At 58.1% G+C, this 15,277-nt stretch overlaps 1 protein-coding gene across 2 annotated transcripts in view; it reads left to right on the top strand.

The window, feature by feature from the left end:
- The first annotated feature begins 353 nt into the window (after positions 1–353).
- CCN4 (cellular communication network factor 4) overlaps positions 354–15,277 on the top strand; it is a 25,467-nt gene continuing 10,543 nt past the window's right edge. For both annotated transcript variants that reach the window (XM_079796328.1, XM_079796327.1), the window contains exons 1-2: positions 354–636; positions 9,306–9,585. In XM_079796328.1, coding sequence (XP_079652454.1) covers positions 565–636; positions 9,306–9,585 — 352 coding nt within the window. In that variant the 5' untranslated portion in view covers positions 354–564. The remainder of the gene's footprint in view (positions 637–9,305; positions 9,586–15,277) is intronic.

The following is a 15,277-nucleotide window of genomic DNA, read 5'->3' as shown; positions in this document are numbered from 1 at the left end:
TTGCCGGCAGCCGGGCGAGGAAAGGTGACAGATGAAAACCAGAAGTGGGCGCCGCCGGCAGCAATGAGAGGGCGTTCCTTTCCCACGGGGAGCGCGTTCAAAGCCCCTCACCGCCCACGGGTAACTGGATCCCCTCCTCCGCCCGGCACCCTCCCGGGGACCCCCTCCCCCGCCCCCCGCACCTCTGTGAAACACCCCCTGGCGACCCGGCTCCCTCTGTGGGAATCTGCGTGCCGGCCCCCGCCTGAAATCAGAGCCCGGCAACTTTCCCTTTAAGACTGTCAGAGCCGGGGAGGCGGCCAAGCTGGGCTGGAGGTGGGGACAGAGGGAAGAAAGAAAAAGGGAGAGGGAGAGAGAGAGAGGGGCAGGAAAAGTTTTTTTCAGAGGAAAATGCAGGGTTTGTCCTCACCCCTGACGTCAGATCTCGCTTTCCTAAACCCCCCCCCAGGGCGGCGGGAAGAGCAGGGCTGGTGCTCCTGATGGGCCGCCAGTCTGGGCCCGCTCCCCGAGAGGCGGAGATCTCCTGGGCTGCTCGGTCGATGCCTTGGCCACTGACCCCCAGGCATGAGGTGGTTCCTGCCCTGGACGCTGGCAGTAGTGACCGCAGCCGCCACCGCGGGCAGCGCCCTGGCCACGGTGAGTCCCGCCTGCAGGGGCTCGGAGAGGGGACCGGCGGGATGCTCGGGGCTGGAGGGGGGGCAGGGGCGAGGAGGAGGGCTGCCTGGGATCGGCGGGTTCTGGCAGGGCGAGGAGCAGGGGCAGCACCTGCAGGAACACACGCGCAGGTCCCGCGCGCCTTCTTTCACGCCTGAAGCAACTCGGAAAGGAGGGGGCCCTGGAGCCGGGGCCTGGGCTCCAGCTCCAGCCCCAGCGTTGCCCCCGAGACGGGCTGTGTGGCCTCGGGCTAGTCTCTCACCCTCTCTGAGCAGCATGACTGTGAGCAAGGTGTACGTTGACTTCTTGAGTCTCGGGGATTGGAAACAACGAGTCTCCAGGGGCTGGATATACTCAGGAAGGGGCCGTGGAAAATGCCAAGAGAAGCTGGAGAGGAACATGCCAGCTTTCAACACGAGGGCCGCGGGCGTCACGGCGCCCGCGATGCTTCCTGACCTCCAGGGGCGGGAGGAAGGTCTGCACCTCCGAGAAGCCAGGGGAGCAAGACACGTGGCAGACGGAGCCAGCCGCTGGGGCTGGGCGTGGAGGCAGGCGCGGGTGGGCAGGGGGGCAGGGGGGCAGGGGAGAGCTCTGAATCCAGTCCCCCGGGGCCAGAGGGAAAGCCCGGGAGAGGGGCGGGCAATAGGGATTTCTTCCCCTCACACGGCCAGCTTCCTTAGGGACCAATGTGCCCCATTCATGGATGAGGAAACTGAGGCTCGGGAAGCAAGTAGCTTACCTGTGGGCTCTGATCGAACGGGAGCTGGGGCTCAGAGCTGACGGCCAGCTATCGGCCAGCTGCCCCGCAGGAGCTGGGCGCCGGGTGCTCCCCCAGCGCGGGGAGGGAGCGTCTGTCTGGTTCATTGTTCCATCCCCCGCACCTGCACAGGTGCCTCCTGTCCCGCAAAAAAGGACATTGACTCCATTTGCACAAATGAGAAAAAAAAAAAATGGAGACAGAGCAGGTGAGGGACTCGCCCAGGGTCCCCTAACGAAGCGGCGGCCAGGGCTCCCACGTAGATCTTTTCCTGCCAAAGCCGTGCTGGTTTCCAGAGCTTTCCAAGTTTGGGGAAATGAGTATTTCCTGCAGAGCAGAGCGAGCCAAGCCCGCTGGGAGGACAGGGGCTGGATGGAGAAGAGGTGAGGAGGTGAGGGTGTGGGGCAGCGAGCCTGAGGGGGCGGGGGGGGGGGGGGGGGGAGACAGTCTGCCGGGGTGGGGGGGGGGTCCCAGGACACTGGAGCCCCAGGAGCCTCCGCGAGCCACAGGTGCCGGGGAAGAGGGGCGCCGAGCCGTGGGCCCGGCCGAGGGGACACGCACAGGACCCAAGAGTCCAGACGGTCCCCGACAGCAGGATGGAGGCGCGGTGTCTCCCTCCGTGCAGCCCCTGCCTGGGGACCTCCTCTGGGAACCCAACAGGACCCAGTCCCCACTTGTTCCCCACTGGGGAGCTCCCCACGAAGCCCAGGAGCCCACAGGGCCTCCTTCCCCGCCCCCTGCAGGGCTGTGGGAGGAATGGCAACCCGCCCTGCTTTATAGCGAAATCCCAGACATTCACACATCAGCGGCTGCCAGTCCGCGGGGTCCCAGCGGGAAGTTAGCGGAAAAAGTGACTCTAGACGTTCCTATGGAAGAAGCAGCGTGTGCACGCTGCCAGGAGCGCTTCGAGGAAGCGGGCTTGCAGGGGGACTCGCCCTGGCGAGGGCGAAACATTAGCTCAAGGTTCTGTGGCCGAAGGAGGAAGAGAGAGCTGAGACAGCGAGCCGGGGCAGCGGGTGCAGAACCCGAGCCACGCAGACGCGGGAGCGGGGTGCGATAAAGGGGCAGCGGGCAGACTCGCGCCCCCCTCTCTTCGCTCTTCTTCCTTCTGCGGGGGTTCGGTGCCCACCCGCTGCTCAGCGGAAGGGGCTGTATTTGGTGAGCGCGGCCAAAGGCACTGTGTGTGGCTAAGCCCGTAGATGCAAACCCTGCAGCTCAGAGCAGTTGAGTCATTTGCCCGAGGTCACACAGCGAACGCTCAGTGAACCGAGGCCCAGCTCTTGGCAGCTGCTGCCTTCGTGGCCCGTGCTCTTGGCAGAGGTGAGGAGCACGCGCCCCGAGGAGGGCTCACGGGCTGGAGCGGCAGGTGACAGCCACCCACGCGCCGGGATGCCAGCCTCAGGGAGAGATGCCTCCAGGAGAGAGGGTGGCACAGCTCCGCCCCTGGCTGTTCCCACTGCCGCCAGCCCCTTCACCGCTCTGGACCCCCCTGTCCTCGCTGGTTCATGGGGCCCCCAGCTCCCTGCTGCGGGGGCGAGAACACAGCACCCCTTGCGGGTCAGGGGTCTGGGACTGGGGCGACCAACACTGTGCTCATACATTCCTGGGCCAGCGTTAGGTCTCGGGTCACCCACATCGCTTCCCGTAGAAATGCACGCGGGGTGTGCACAGGGGCACGTGTGTGCACGGCATGCGCGAGGTCGCAGCCTGTCTGAGGCACAGACCCCCATGGTGCGTGTGAGTGCGTGAAGAGGGAGCACTGAGCATGAGATGCAAACTCGCCCTCCCCTCCGAGGACCCGCTGCAGAAAGGTGTGGACCCTAGTATGTGGCATTGCCCTTTTTTAAGGGAGTGAGAACGTGGGCCCTAGCCAGTGTGGCTCAGTGGATAGAGCGTCGTCCTGTGGACTGAAGGGTCCCGGGTTCGATTCCCAGTCAGGACACATGACTGGTTGCTGGCCTGATCCCCAGTGTGGGGCGTGCAGCAGGCACCAATCAATGATTCCTTCTCATCATTGATGTTTCTCTCTCTCTCTCTCCCTCTCCCTTCCTCTCTGAGATCAATAAAAATATATTTAAATGAATAACTAAGTAACTAAGTAAATAAAGGAGCACTAACGGGAACAATAGGCTTGCTTACCCCTCCCGTCCACAGTTTAGACCTGAGCGGGCATTTCCAGCCTCACCGCGGCCCCACCCCCACGAGCCCCGCTCAGAGCCTCTTCCCGCCACCTGGCCGCTCTGCTCCCAGCTCGGGGCCCTCTGCCCACGGCGTGTCTGGGGCGCTGGTGGGAGCCCAGAGGTCGAGCACATGGTTCCACCTGGCACAGTCCTGGCAGCCTCGCCCTCTGGGATGGGGGCTTTGGGAGACCTGACCCTGACCTCGGGCTGGGCGTCCCCCTGGGCCCCCAGAGCATGGAGGAGGGTCCTCCCTCAGGTTTCGGAGCCCCCAGCCCTGCCAGCAGAGCGGCCAAAGGCCAGGAGACTACCCTGACTTTGTAGGAACAGAAACCCTGGGATTCCGCCCGGGAGTCGCCACAGTGGGTTCCATACGGCCCAGGTGGGGTCCTGGGAGGGGCCAGGCCGGATGCCAATTGCAGCCCAGAAATCAAGGGAAGGGCTCGATAGCGTCGTGTCATTCATCCTGCCGATGTCTAGGAGGGTGTGGACACGATGCTCACTCAGTCCTAGCACCCACGGAGCCCCCGTGTCCCCGGGGCCGGGTGCTCAGTGTCTGAGCAGTGTCCCGAGCGCTCTGCATTCATCAGCTCACTGCACACCGCACGCCTCCGAGGCAAGAGCATCCTGACCGTCTAGACCTGCGCTGTCCCCTCGGATCCACTCCCCCAGAGGCTGTGAGCATGGCACAGGTGCCCGAGGCCGCTGGGAGCGGAAATACTCACGGATGTCTGAGACTCGGTGTGAATACAAGAATGTCAAACTCTCGTTACAATGGCCCTAGCCAGTTCTGCTCAGTGGATAGAGCACCGGCCTGCGGACCAAAGGGTCCTGGTTCAGTTCTGGTCAAGGGCACGTACCTGGGTTGCAGGCTCCTCCCTGGCCCAGGCCCTGGTCAGGGCTCGTGCAGGAGGCAACCAAGCGATGTGTTTCTCTCACATCGATGTTTCTCTCTGTCTTTCCCTCTCTCTTCCACTCTCCCTAAAAATCAATGGAAAAATATCTCGGGTGAGGATTAACAACAAAAATTCTCATTACAATATTTGATGGTGATGATGATGGTGCTGATGTTATTGATGGTGATGGTGATGGTATTGATGGTGATGACAGTATTGATGGTGATGATGGTATTGATGGTGACGATGGTATTGATGGTGATGATGATGATGGTGCTGTTGATATTGATAGTGATGATGGTATTGATGGTGATGATGGTATTGATGGTAATGATGGTATTGATGGTGATGACGGTATTGATGGTGATGACGGTATTGATGGTGATGATGGTATTGATGGTGACGATGGTATTGATGGTGATGATGATGATGGTGCTGTTGGTGTTGGTGGTGATGATGGTATTGATGGTAATGATGGTATTGATGGTGATGATAGTATTGATGGTGATGATGGTATTGATGGTGATGATAGTACTGATGGTGATGATGGTATCGATGGTGATGATGATGGTGATGATGGTATTGATGGTGATGATGGTATTGATGGTGATGATGGTATTGATGGTGATGATGATGGTGATGATGGTATTGATGGTGATGATGGTATTGATGGTGATGATGGTATTGATGGTGATGATGGTATTGATGGTGATGATGATGGTGATGATAGTATTGATGGTGATGATGGTATCGATGGTGATGATGATGATGGTGCTGTTGGTGTTGGTGGTGCTAATGATTCTTGTAGGTGAGACTTGTGTCCTACAACCCTGAGTCAGGGTCCCCGGCTGCTGCCGAGGATGGCAGAGCCCTCCACACACGTTCCATGGGAGCCCACAGCCCTGTTAGTGCCCAGCCCCTTCCTGTCCGGGAGGCGTGGTGGGAACTGCTTGGCTCTGTCCCCACCTCGAGTTGCCTGGCAGGTTGGAGATGGGTTTTACTCTAGCAGAGAGGAGTGTGTTGAGAAATCAGAGGGCTGTGGGGGGAACCAATTCCAGGGCTCTGGGCCTGAATTCCGGGGGTGACTCCCAGGTACGTGCACGTGAAGGGGTGCCTTGAAGATTTGTTATGCATGCTTGACTTAAAAACCCTTGAGTTAGATTATTTTAACCTGCCAACTCTCCTCCCCACCCCTCCCTCTCCCCTACTCCTTCTCTTTCTCTTCTTCCTCCTCCCCCTCCCCTGTCTCTCCATGAGGGAAGGAAGTGGAGGATAAGGGAGATGAAATGGGAGAGAAGGAGCCAGGCTTCTCGAGACCTGGATAATGGGCATTCCAGGGGATGATAAAAGCTGTGCCCGCCCATCCCAAGGCCCTCAATCTGGAGGCAAGTCCAGGCTTGGGACGACTGTGGATCTGCTAGGCTTTGATGTGGGGGTGAGGGGTGGGGGATGAGTGGGGGTGGAGGGGAAAGTGAGATAAAATGAGAGTAAGAGCTGGGCTGGAGGTGGGGACAGAGGGAAGAAAGAAAAAGAGAGAGGGAGAGAGAGAGAGAGGGGCAGGAGTTAGCCCCACAAAGAGAGGGAGGGAGGGAGGGAGGGGTCCCCCTGGCTCTCTGGGAATCCCCGTGTGGTGTGGAGTCTAGGAGTGAGGGAAGGCTAGGAGCCTGCCCAGGGCTGGAGGGGGAGGGGAAGGGTGGGATGAGGGAGAGGAACATTCTGAGAACGGGCACTCACAACCCCACCCATCGGGCAGAACAGTAGAGGAACGCTAGCTCATTGCTGGGCACCCGAGGGCACCCCACCAGCACCCGGACAGAGATCCCAGGGCCTCACCCAGGGGGTGCTCTTAAAGAGGGGTCCACCCTCTCATACTGTGGCTGCCCCCGTCGGTTCCACCAGAAAAGTGAGAAGGAAACAGGGAAGTGCATGGGTAGGGCGGGTGGGTCACACCGTGGCCCTGGGTCCCGGCCTGGGGCCACATTCCCCCACTTTCCCCAGGACCCCTCATTTCAAGAGAGGGGTGAACTCACCCCGCTTCCAGACAGGGCAGCCCTTTCCTAAAGCCCCAGGCCCCACTGGGCTGGCTGGGGCAGTTTCTGTCTCAATGCTGCCCCCTGGTGGAGAATCTGGGTGCGGCCTCCCCTGCTCAGGCAAGCCAGGTGCTGGGACCCCCCCTGCTGTGCTGGGAGAGCTGGCCCAGGGCGTGCCAGGCGCAGTGCTGGCACTGAGGAGGCAGAAAGAGCAACTCGTCCCTTAAAAGCCTCCCAGAGGCCCCTGTGTCCTGTTCGGGACCCTCGTTAGCTGGGGCCGATCCCGCGCCCCTTGGCTTATGCCCTGTGACCCTGCGCTGTGGCTTCCTTCCCCGGAGGGAACCCCGTTTGGGAGGGGTTGGGGAAGGGAGCCTCTGGGTAGATGCCCGGCCGCCTCCTCTGTTGCTGCTGGCAACACCGGGTTTCCTCCAAACCTTCCGTGTCACCGCCGACCCAAGGGCGCCTCTGGGCTTATGGGGTTTGCCCAAGTACCTATTTAGGCGGGGCAGGTACCAAGTTCTTAAACAAGATCAGGTGTACGGCTTTTAGCCGAAAAGCAGGGCCTCACGGGAGCTCATTCTTGTTGTCGGTGGAGATGGGACGCGGCCGAGGCCCGAGCTGTGGGTGTCCTTCTGTGCAGGCACCACCGGCGGAGGCGCGAGCCCAAAGCCGCCGGTCAGGGAGCAGAGGTCAGGGTGACCTCGTGGGGTGACCTCGGAGCCGCAGCTCTGACGTGAGGCTCACATTTCCTCAGGACAAAGGTAGGGTTCCGGAGTGACCAGAGACACACTCCCCAAAGGGCCCGGGCCGCCCGCTCGAGGTCAGCACAGGTGCGCGCTACAACAGGGCCTCCGGGCCCCGCGCCGAGGGCGGTGCTGCCGCTGGCCTCCGGTGCGGGGAGGGCCAGGGAGCCGGGGCCTTGGGATCTGGCTGACTGCTCCGGGGAACCAGTGAGCCCAGGGGCTGGGGCCTCTTGTCTTTGTTCTTGGGCCGAGACGCTTCTCCTGCTGCTTTGGGGGTGAACAAGGAGAGTCCATATTTTTATGGCAACGGTCCATGTACCAAGGCGAAGGGCAGGTGGACCTGCCATGCCCCCTGGACTTTCAAGGCTGATGTCCTGTGTGTGTGCACCTAGGCATGTGAGAGCTGGGAGGTTTTGCACCACTAGATGGCGCCAACAGCAAGGGCCTGGCTCAGAGGACCCTGCCCATCCCTCCCCTGGGCCAGGGGACCCTTAATGTCTCTGTGTGTGTGTGGGGGGGGGGGGGGGGTCTTCTCTGCTGCTTCCTTCTGGGCATCTTTTTTTAAAAAATATGTTTTATTGATTTCAGAGAGGAAGGGAGAGTGAGAGAGATAGAAACATCAATGATGAGAGAGAATCATTGATCAGCTGCCTCCTGCACGCCCCACACTGGGCATGGAGCCCGCAATCCCGGGCCTGTGCCCTGACCAGGAATGGAACCCTGACCTCCCGGTTCACAGGTGGACGCTCAGCCCCTGAGCCCCACGGCCGGGCTGTGGTTGCTTTTAATGACTTGAGGTTTGAGGTCTTGCCGTGCTTTTGAGGAAAAGCAAACAGGCGCGGGCGCACACCTGCCTCCCAGGTGAGCATGGGCCGGCATTGCTAACCCCCATGGCGGTGTGGTCCCGCCAGCAAGCCTGCCTGAGGCCACGCCTGGAGGGGACCCAACCTCAAATCCAGCTTGTCTTTTTGACCGTCAAGGCCCTGTGCCTGTTGAATCAATATTGACTGCCCTTCCGATGTGCCAGGCCCCGAAAATGAGTCCGGCCGATCCGCATCTCAGCGTAGACCATCGCTCCGGGCCTCTGGGCCTGGCAGCCAAGCGCACAGGGTGGCTCGCTCACCAGGCGAACGGGGGTGCCCGGGAGCTTCGGGGCTCCCCAGGGAGGCCCAGCACCCCGCACCTGGCCTTGCGTTGTAAGACATCGCCTCTCCTCTGAGCTGGGGGTCCCCTGGGTGCAGGGAATGTTCAGATTCCTCTCGGAATGCCTAATGCTTAAGGGAGACGGAGGACTCGCTGTGCAGATGCCACTGAGTGGCTGAGCGGCCGGAGGAGGCAGAGCAGGGGGGGGGGAGGGACAGGGAGTGGAGAGAGTCCTTTGTGTCTCGCTGACGTGGGCTGGGTCACCCGGGGCATGTCCCTGTCTCTTTGGGTCTCCGTTTCCTTCTTAGCGAAGGGAGGCAGCATCTGCCTGGATGTCTCAGCATCTGCTGTTCAAGGAATGCAGTGCGGCCCTGCCCCTGGATCCGCTCAGTGGGTTAGAGCAGTGGTCGGCAAACTGCGGCTCGCGAGCCACACGCGGCTTGCGAGCCGCGGTTTGCCGCTCTGTTGACTAATGAGTTTGCCGACCACTGACCTAGACTCTCGATTCCAATAATTACAGGCTGTTGTTGTTCCTTGTGATTAAGCCCCTATCCCAGTGGTTGGCAAACTCATTAGTCAACAGAGCAGCAAACCGTGGCTCTTGAGCCACAGTTTGCCGACCACTTTGTTAGCGCATCGGGCCTGAGGACTGAAGGGTCGTGGGTTCGATTCCTGGTCAGGGCACATCCCTAGGTTGCAGGTTCAATCCAATCCCCGTTTCTCTCGCACATTGATGTTCCTCCCTCTCTCTCTCTCTCTCTCTCTCACCCCCTTCCTAATTTAAAACCATATCCTCGGGTGAGAGGGGGGCCAGGCTAGAAAAACGTAATTGGATGCGAGCCTTTTGCGCACCACAAAGATGGGAGGTGATGGCAGGCCCCTCATCTCTGCCATTCCCCCCGCAGGCCCTCTCCGCAGCCCCCACGGCCATGGCCTTCACCCCCGCGCCCCTGGAGGACACGTCCTCACGCCCCCAGTTCTGCAAGTGGCCGTGCGAGTGCCCGCCGTCCCCGCCGCGCTGCCCGCTGGGCGTCAGCCTCGTCACGGACGGCTGCGAGTGCTGCAAGGTGTGCGCCCAGCAGCTCGGGGACAACTGCACCGAGGCGGCCGTCTGTGACCCGCACCGGGGCCTCTACTGCGACTACAGCGCGGACCGCCCGAGGTACGCAATAGGAGTGTGTGCACGTAAGTGACCCTCCCCTCCTTCGCCCCCCTCCCCCGCCACTCCCCAGCTCCGCCCGGGCCTCACCTGGAGCCCGCCCCTGGCCGGGCCCCTGTTCTGGAGGGGGTGCCCCCCACACCCCAGCCGATCATCAGAGGCCAGAGGCGGGGCTACCTGAGGAGGGACCGATGCCTGCCTCCCTCTCCTCTCCAGACCGGGCATCCGGCTCGCTCTCGGACCCGGGGCACATCCAGGCCGGACTCCAGGGAGGGCTCAGCCTGGTTTCACTCTCTTAGGGCCGGGGTGGGGACCCTTGTCTCTGCCCAGGGCCACGTGGATATGCATAACCTCGTTCGCGGGCCATAGAAAACGATCACTTACACATTAGCCCGCTGTATAGGGTCAGACATTCATTGACTCAGCCCTCATGCCTTGGCAGGGCCCGACCAAAGGATTTTGAGGGCCTTATATGGCCCGCGGGCCGGGACGTTCCCCACCTCTGTCTCAGTGGCGGGATCCCTTGCAGGATGCCCATGGCCTCCGGGCACTAGGACCCTGTAGGGCTCCAGCCATCTTAGTGGTACGATACATTAAAATAATATAGACTTTAAAAATCCAGGGGCCTTGAAGGAATAAGAGCCAGCAGCCTGCAATCATCTCTTCCTCTCTCCCACCCACGCTCCTTCCGTTAGCACGGCCCATGGTAGGTGTTCGCCCTTACTTTGGGTAGTTTCGACTGCACAGGGCATATCTCTTTTTTCTGTCTCGGTTGGCTGGAAATATCAGCTTGGGGTCATCTGTCCCTGATCTTGTATGACAGCTGCTGCCCTAATGACTTAGCTCCTTGATTCTACTTCCAAAGTCGTTGGCATATTGTTGTTTATACAGTCACTGCCATCTATAGCAGTGTTTCTCAACCTTTCTAATGCCGTGACCCTTTAATACAGTTCCTCATGTTGTGGTGACCCCCAACCATAAAATTATTTTTGTTGCTACTTCATAATTGTAATTTTGCTACTGTTATGAATCGTCATGTAAATATCTGTGTTTTCTGATAGTCTTAGGCGACCCTGCTAGCGGTTCTCAACTTGTGGGAAAACCATCGGAAAACACAGATATTTACATTACGATTAGCTGTATTAAAGGGTCGCGGCATTAGGAAGGTTGAGAACCACTGATCTACAGTATTCCGAGTGTGTCAGCGTTGTTATGGCAGCAGGAGCTGTGCGCTTGTTTGAATTTCCTGCTTGTGAAGCCTTTTGTTTTTCCTGGAGTTTCTGGTTGCCTTTGCTTTTGTTTGTTTGGTGTGTGTTTTTTCTTTCGGGGGTGTGTGTGTTTGTTTGTTTGCTTTCACTCTTGGTCTTTATAATACCCTCCCGTGGGGAAGGCTGTGGAGTTTGTGGTCTGTTTTCTCTTCAAGTGCCACATCGTGTCCTTTCTGTCCCCAGAGACCTCCTTTCTGGGACTGTCTGGTCTCCTGCTTCTGTCTGGACTGGTATTCACTTAGCCTGAGCATCTAAGCATTCATCAGAGACACACGACCCAGCAGGATGCAGGGAGCAGGGGGGGAACCAGGCCTAGGACGCAGCAGCCTGGCCTCTGAACAGTTCCGCGAAGCCTCACAAACCCGAGAGCCTCCTCTCCCCCGAGCGAATCCAGCCCCGCCCTCCAGCCGTGACTCACACACAGCGCGGCCCCTCGCCTCACCTAACCCGCTGCCTCTCCTCAGGGAGGGTATGGATAGATTTTGCACACAAATTCACGTCAGATAAGCCCATCGGAGCCTCGTGGCTCATTCATGAGCACTTCCTGCTCTTTTATCATTGGCTCACGCTTCCACGTTCATACCAAGTCATGTGTCTTTAGCTTTACCAGGGATATTCCCTCTCATCCTTCTTCTTTCATTCCTTTCCTTCAGACTCACCGTTAGCCCCACAGAACAATGTGTATAATCAGAACTTACACAGTCACCTACGTGTTGGTTACCCCTGTACAGAATCACCTACATGTTGGTTACACCTGTACAGAATCACCTGTGTGTTGGTTACGCCTGTACAGAATCACCTGTGTGTTGGTTACGCCTGTACAGAATCACCTACATGTTGGTTACGCCTGTACAGAATCACCTGTGTGTTGGTTACACCTCTACAGAATCACCTACATGTTGGTTACACCTGTACAGAATCACCTACATGTTGGTTACACCTGTACAGAATCACCTACGTGTTGGTTACACCTGTACAGAATCACCTACATGTTGGTTACACCTGTACAGAATCACCTACATGTTGGTTACACCTGTACAGAGTCACCTATGTGTTGGTTACACCTGTACAGAGTCACCTACGTGTTGGTTACACCTGTACAGAGTCACCTATGTGTTGGTTACACCTGTTCAGAGTCACCTACGTGTTGGTTACACCTGTTCAGAGTCACCTACGTGTTGGTTACACCTGTACAGAATCACCTACGTGTTGGTTACACCTGTACAGAGTCACCTACGTGTTGGTTACACCTGTACAGAGTCACCTACGTGTTGGTTACACCTGTACAGAATCACCTACATGTTGGTTACACCTGTACAGAGTCACCTATGTGTTGGTTACACCTGTACAGAGTCACCTACGTGTTGGTTACACCTGTTCAGAGTCACCTACGTGTTGGTTACACCTGTTCAGAGTCACCTACGTGTTGGTTACACCTGTACAGAATCACCTACGTGTTGGTTAAAGGGGGTTGTTCCTGAACCCCACACTTTCGGTGGTTCCCAGGTGATTCTTGTGCACGCTCAGATGTGAGACTGCTGATATACAATAGCCCCCCCTTATCTGCGGGGGACACGTTCCAGGACCCCTCGTGGATGCCCGAAACCACGGATAGTGCCGAACCCTATGGATGCTATGTGTTTTGCTGTGTACACTTGCCTGTGATAAAGTGGAATTTACAATTAGACGCAGTAGGAGATCACCCATCGTAAGTAATCATACAATGGAGCAATCACAACACTCTGTGTGTGAAGTGCGAGTTCAGTGGCTGTGGTGTTTGTTATGAAGTAAAATCAGGGTGACTTGGACTCAAGCCCTGTGATACCAGGAGGGCAGCGTCGACCGCGTGGGCGCGCTGGACAAAGGGGTGACTCATGTCCCGCGTGGGAGGGGCAGGATGGCGTGGGGTTTTATCGCGTTATCCAGAGCAGCCTGCAATTTAAAACCTATGAGAGAGCTGTTCATTGAATTGTTTATTTCTGGAATATTCCCTTGAATATTTTCAGACCGTAGTTGAGCCCGTGGGAAACAAAACCGTGGATAACAGGGGGCTACTGTATGCCGTCAGTCATGCTCTCTCTCCCCAAGGCCAGTTTCGGGAACGTGGCCGAGCCTTCCTGCACCAGGACCCCTCCAGGCAGAGGGGACCCGCATCATCCCCTCCCCCACTCCCACAGCTGCTCTTCAAGGTCATTAGGAAGGTCACTCAGTTCTCCGTGAGGACACTCACCTCTCAGGCTGCACGGACCCCTCACCAGGCGCCAGGCATCGCGCCTTGTAGACATTCTCTCCCGGACTCGGAGATTGCGCAGCCCGAGCCGCCTCTCCTGCCTGCCCCTCCCGCCAGGGGCCTGGGAGCCACCTTCCCCCCCCCACCCCCTCTGTGTCTCTCAGGCCCCGCTGCCCTCACTGCAGCCCCAGCGGCCCCACCCTGACCTCTGCGCTCCCTCCTGCGGCTGTGAGAAAGCGGGCCTGCAGGGGTTTGCACAGGCCTCTCGCTCCCAAAGGCTCCCTGGCCATGGAGGTTTGCAGACGGGGAATAAATCAAGTTCAGCCAGTGCCAGAGACCTGCTCAGGGGCTGTAAACGCCACGCCCACGGTCACACCCCAAAGGAGAGCTGTCCATAGAAGCCTGTGCTTCTCAAACTTGTTTGCACGATGAACTCCTGTGTCGAGGCAGATTTTTACCCACCTCAACATACACACATACACACTCACACACACACTCACAGATACACACATCTCATGTATACATATGTGTGTGCACACACACTCAGATACACAGATCTCATGCATACACATGTGCACACATGCACACACACTCACATATCATGCATACATATGTGCACACACACTCAAATCTCGTGCATACATATGTGCACGCACTCACATCTCAGGCATACATATGTGCACACATGCATGCACGCACATGCACACACACTCACCGATACACACTCCTCATGCATACATGTGGGCGCACACACACACACACACACTCACAGATACACACATCTCATGCATACATATGTGTGTGCACACTCACAGATATGCACATCTCGTGCATACATATGTGCACACACTCAGATACACAGATCTCATGCATACATATGTGCACACACATGCACTCACATATCATGCATACATGTGTGCACATACTCAGATACACAGATCTCATGCATACATATGTGCACACACACTCAAATCTCGTGCATACATATGTGCACACACGCACACACATGCACACACTCACCGATACACACTCCTCATGCATACATGTGGGCGCGAAGTCACACACACGCGCGCGCACACACGCACACGCACACACACGCACACACACACGCACACACGCACACACGCACACACACTCACTAGTGCTCTTCCGACCGTCCTCCCAGAAGCGCTGCCCTCGTGCCTGAGTCCGTGAGGCCTCGTCCAGGGAAGCAGAGCCAGGTCTGACCCTGAGAGAAAGGGCGGCCCCGGGGCCCCAGGGGAGAGAAGGAGCAGGTCCCTAAACAGAAAAGTCCGTCAGGTGGTCGCTCGGCCCATGGAGTCCCCAGAGGCTGAACCTGCCTGGAGACTGCCCACAACTAGTTCAGGACGAGGCGGGAGGTAAAAATAGCATAAACATGTGCGACCTGGGACGGAGAAGCCGCAGGGAGGGGGTGGGGCGGCGGCAGAGTTGGCTGGTCCTGGGCACCAGTCACTGTGGCCGGCAGAAAAGTGAGCCTGGTCTTGGCCGTTCTGCTCGGTTTTCAAGAAAATCCCCAAATCCAGATCTGGGTATAACTTGTGCATGTTGGCAGCGCGTTTTAGAAGAGATGTTGGAAATGCCCTGGGCGCCAAGCTAAACACTGTGCGAGCGAGCCCTCCGGAGCCGCTCCTGCTGTTTCTGCTGCACAAACACTGGCGGCTGTGATGTGGCCGCTCAGGCCCAGGCGGGGCGGCTGAGGCTAGGATCGCGGAGGCTAAGGCGGACGTGGGCTTTGGATCCTGGCTCTGGGCTCGCTTGCTACGTGACCTTGGGCACGTCACTTAAGGAGCTTGTTCGAACCAGCCCCGTGCGGTTGTTGCAGCCTCAGACGTGAGGGCTGCTGCGCCACGGTGTTTTAACTCTTCCACGTGGAAGTCACGCAGCCCTGTCCCAGGTCACCCTCGGAGGAGGGGCCGGTCGGGGTCCAGGCTCAGACTCCCCCGTGCGAACGGGGAGGGAGGAGAAGACTTGCCAGGCGTGGTCTTTGGAGCTGGAGAACTTGAATTCCAATTCCAGCACCAGAACTAATAGGGTGATGACGTTAGGCTAGCCACGTAACCTTGTAAGTGTCGCTTTCCAGGGAAAAAGTGACAAATCATGCCTCTCTCTTTAGGTGTGTGAGATGCTAAGTACCTGATCCATGGCAGGAGCCCAATGTAAAGATTGGGGCTCACCCCACCTTCCATCCATCATCCATCA

This window comes from Cnephaeus nilssonii, assembly GCF_951640355.1.
Source record: "Cnephaeus nilssonii genome assembly, chromosome: 18".
Taxonomy (NCBI): Eukaryota; Metazoa; Chordata; class Mammalia; order Chiroptera; family Vespertilionidae; genus Cnephaeus; species Cnephaeus nilssonii.
This window is presented reverse-complemented; position numbering and strand designations above follow the sequence as displayed.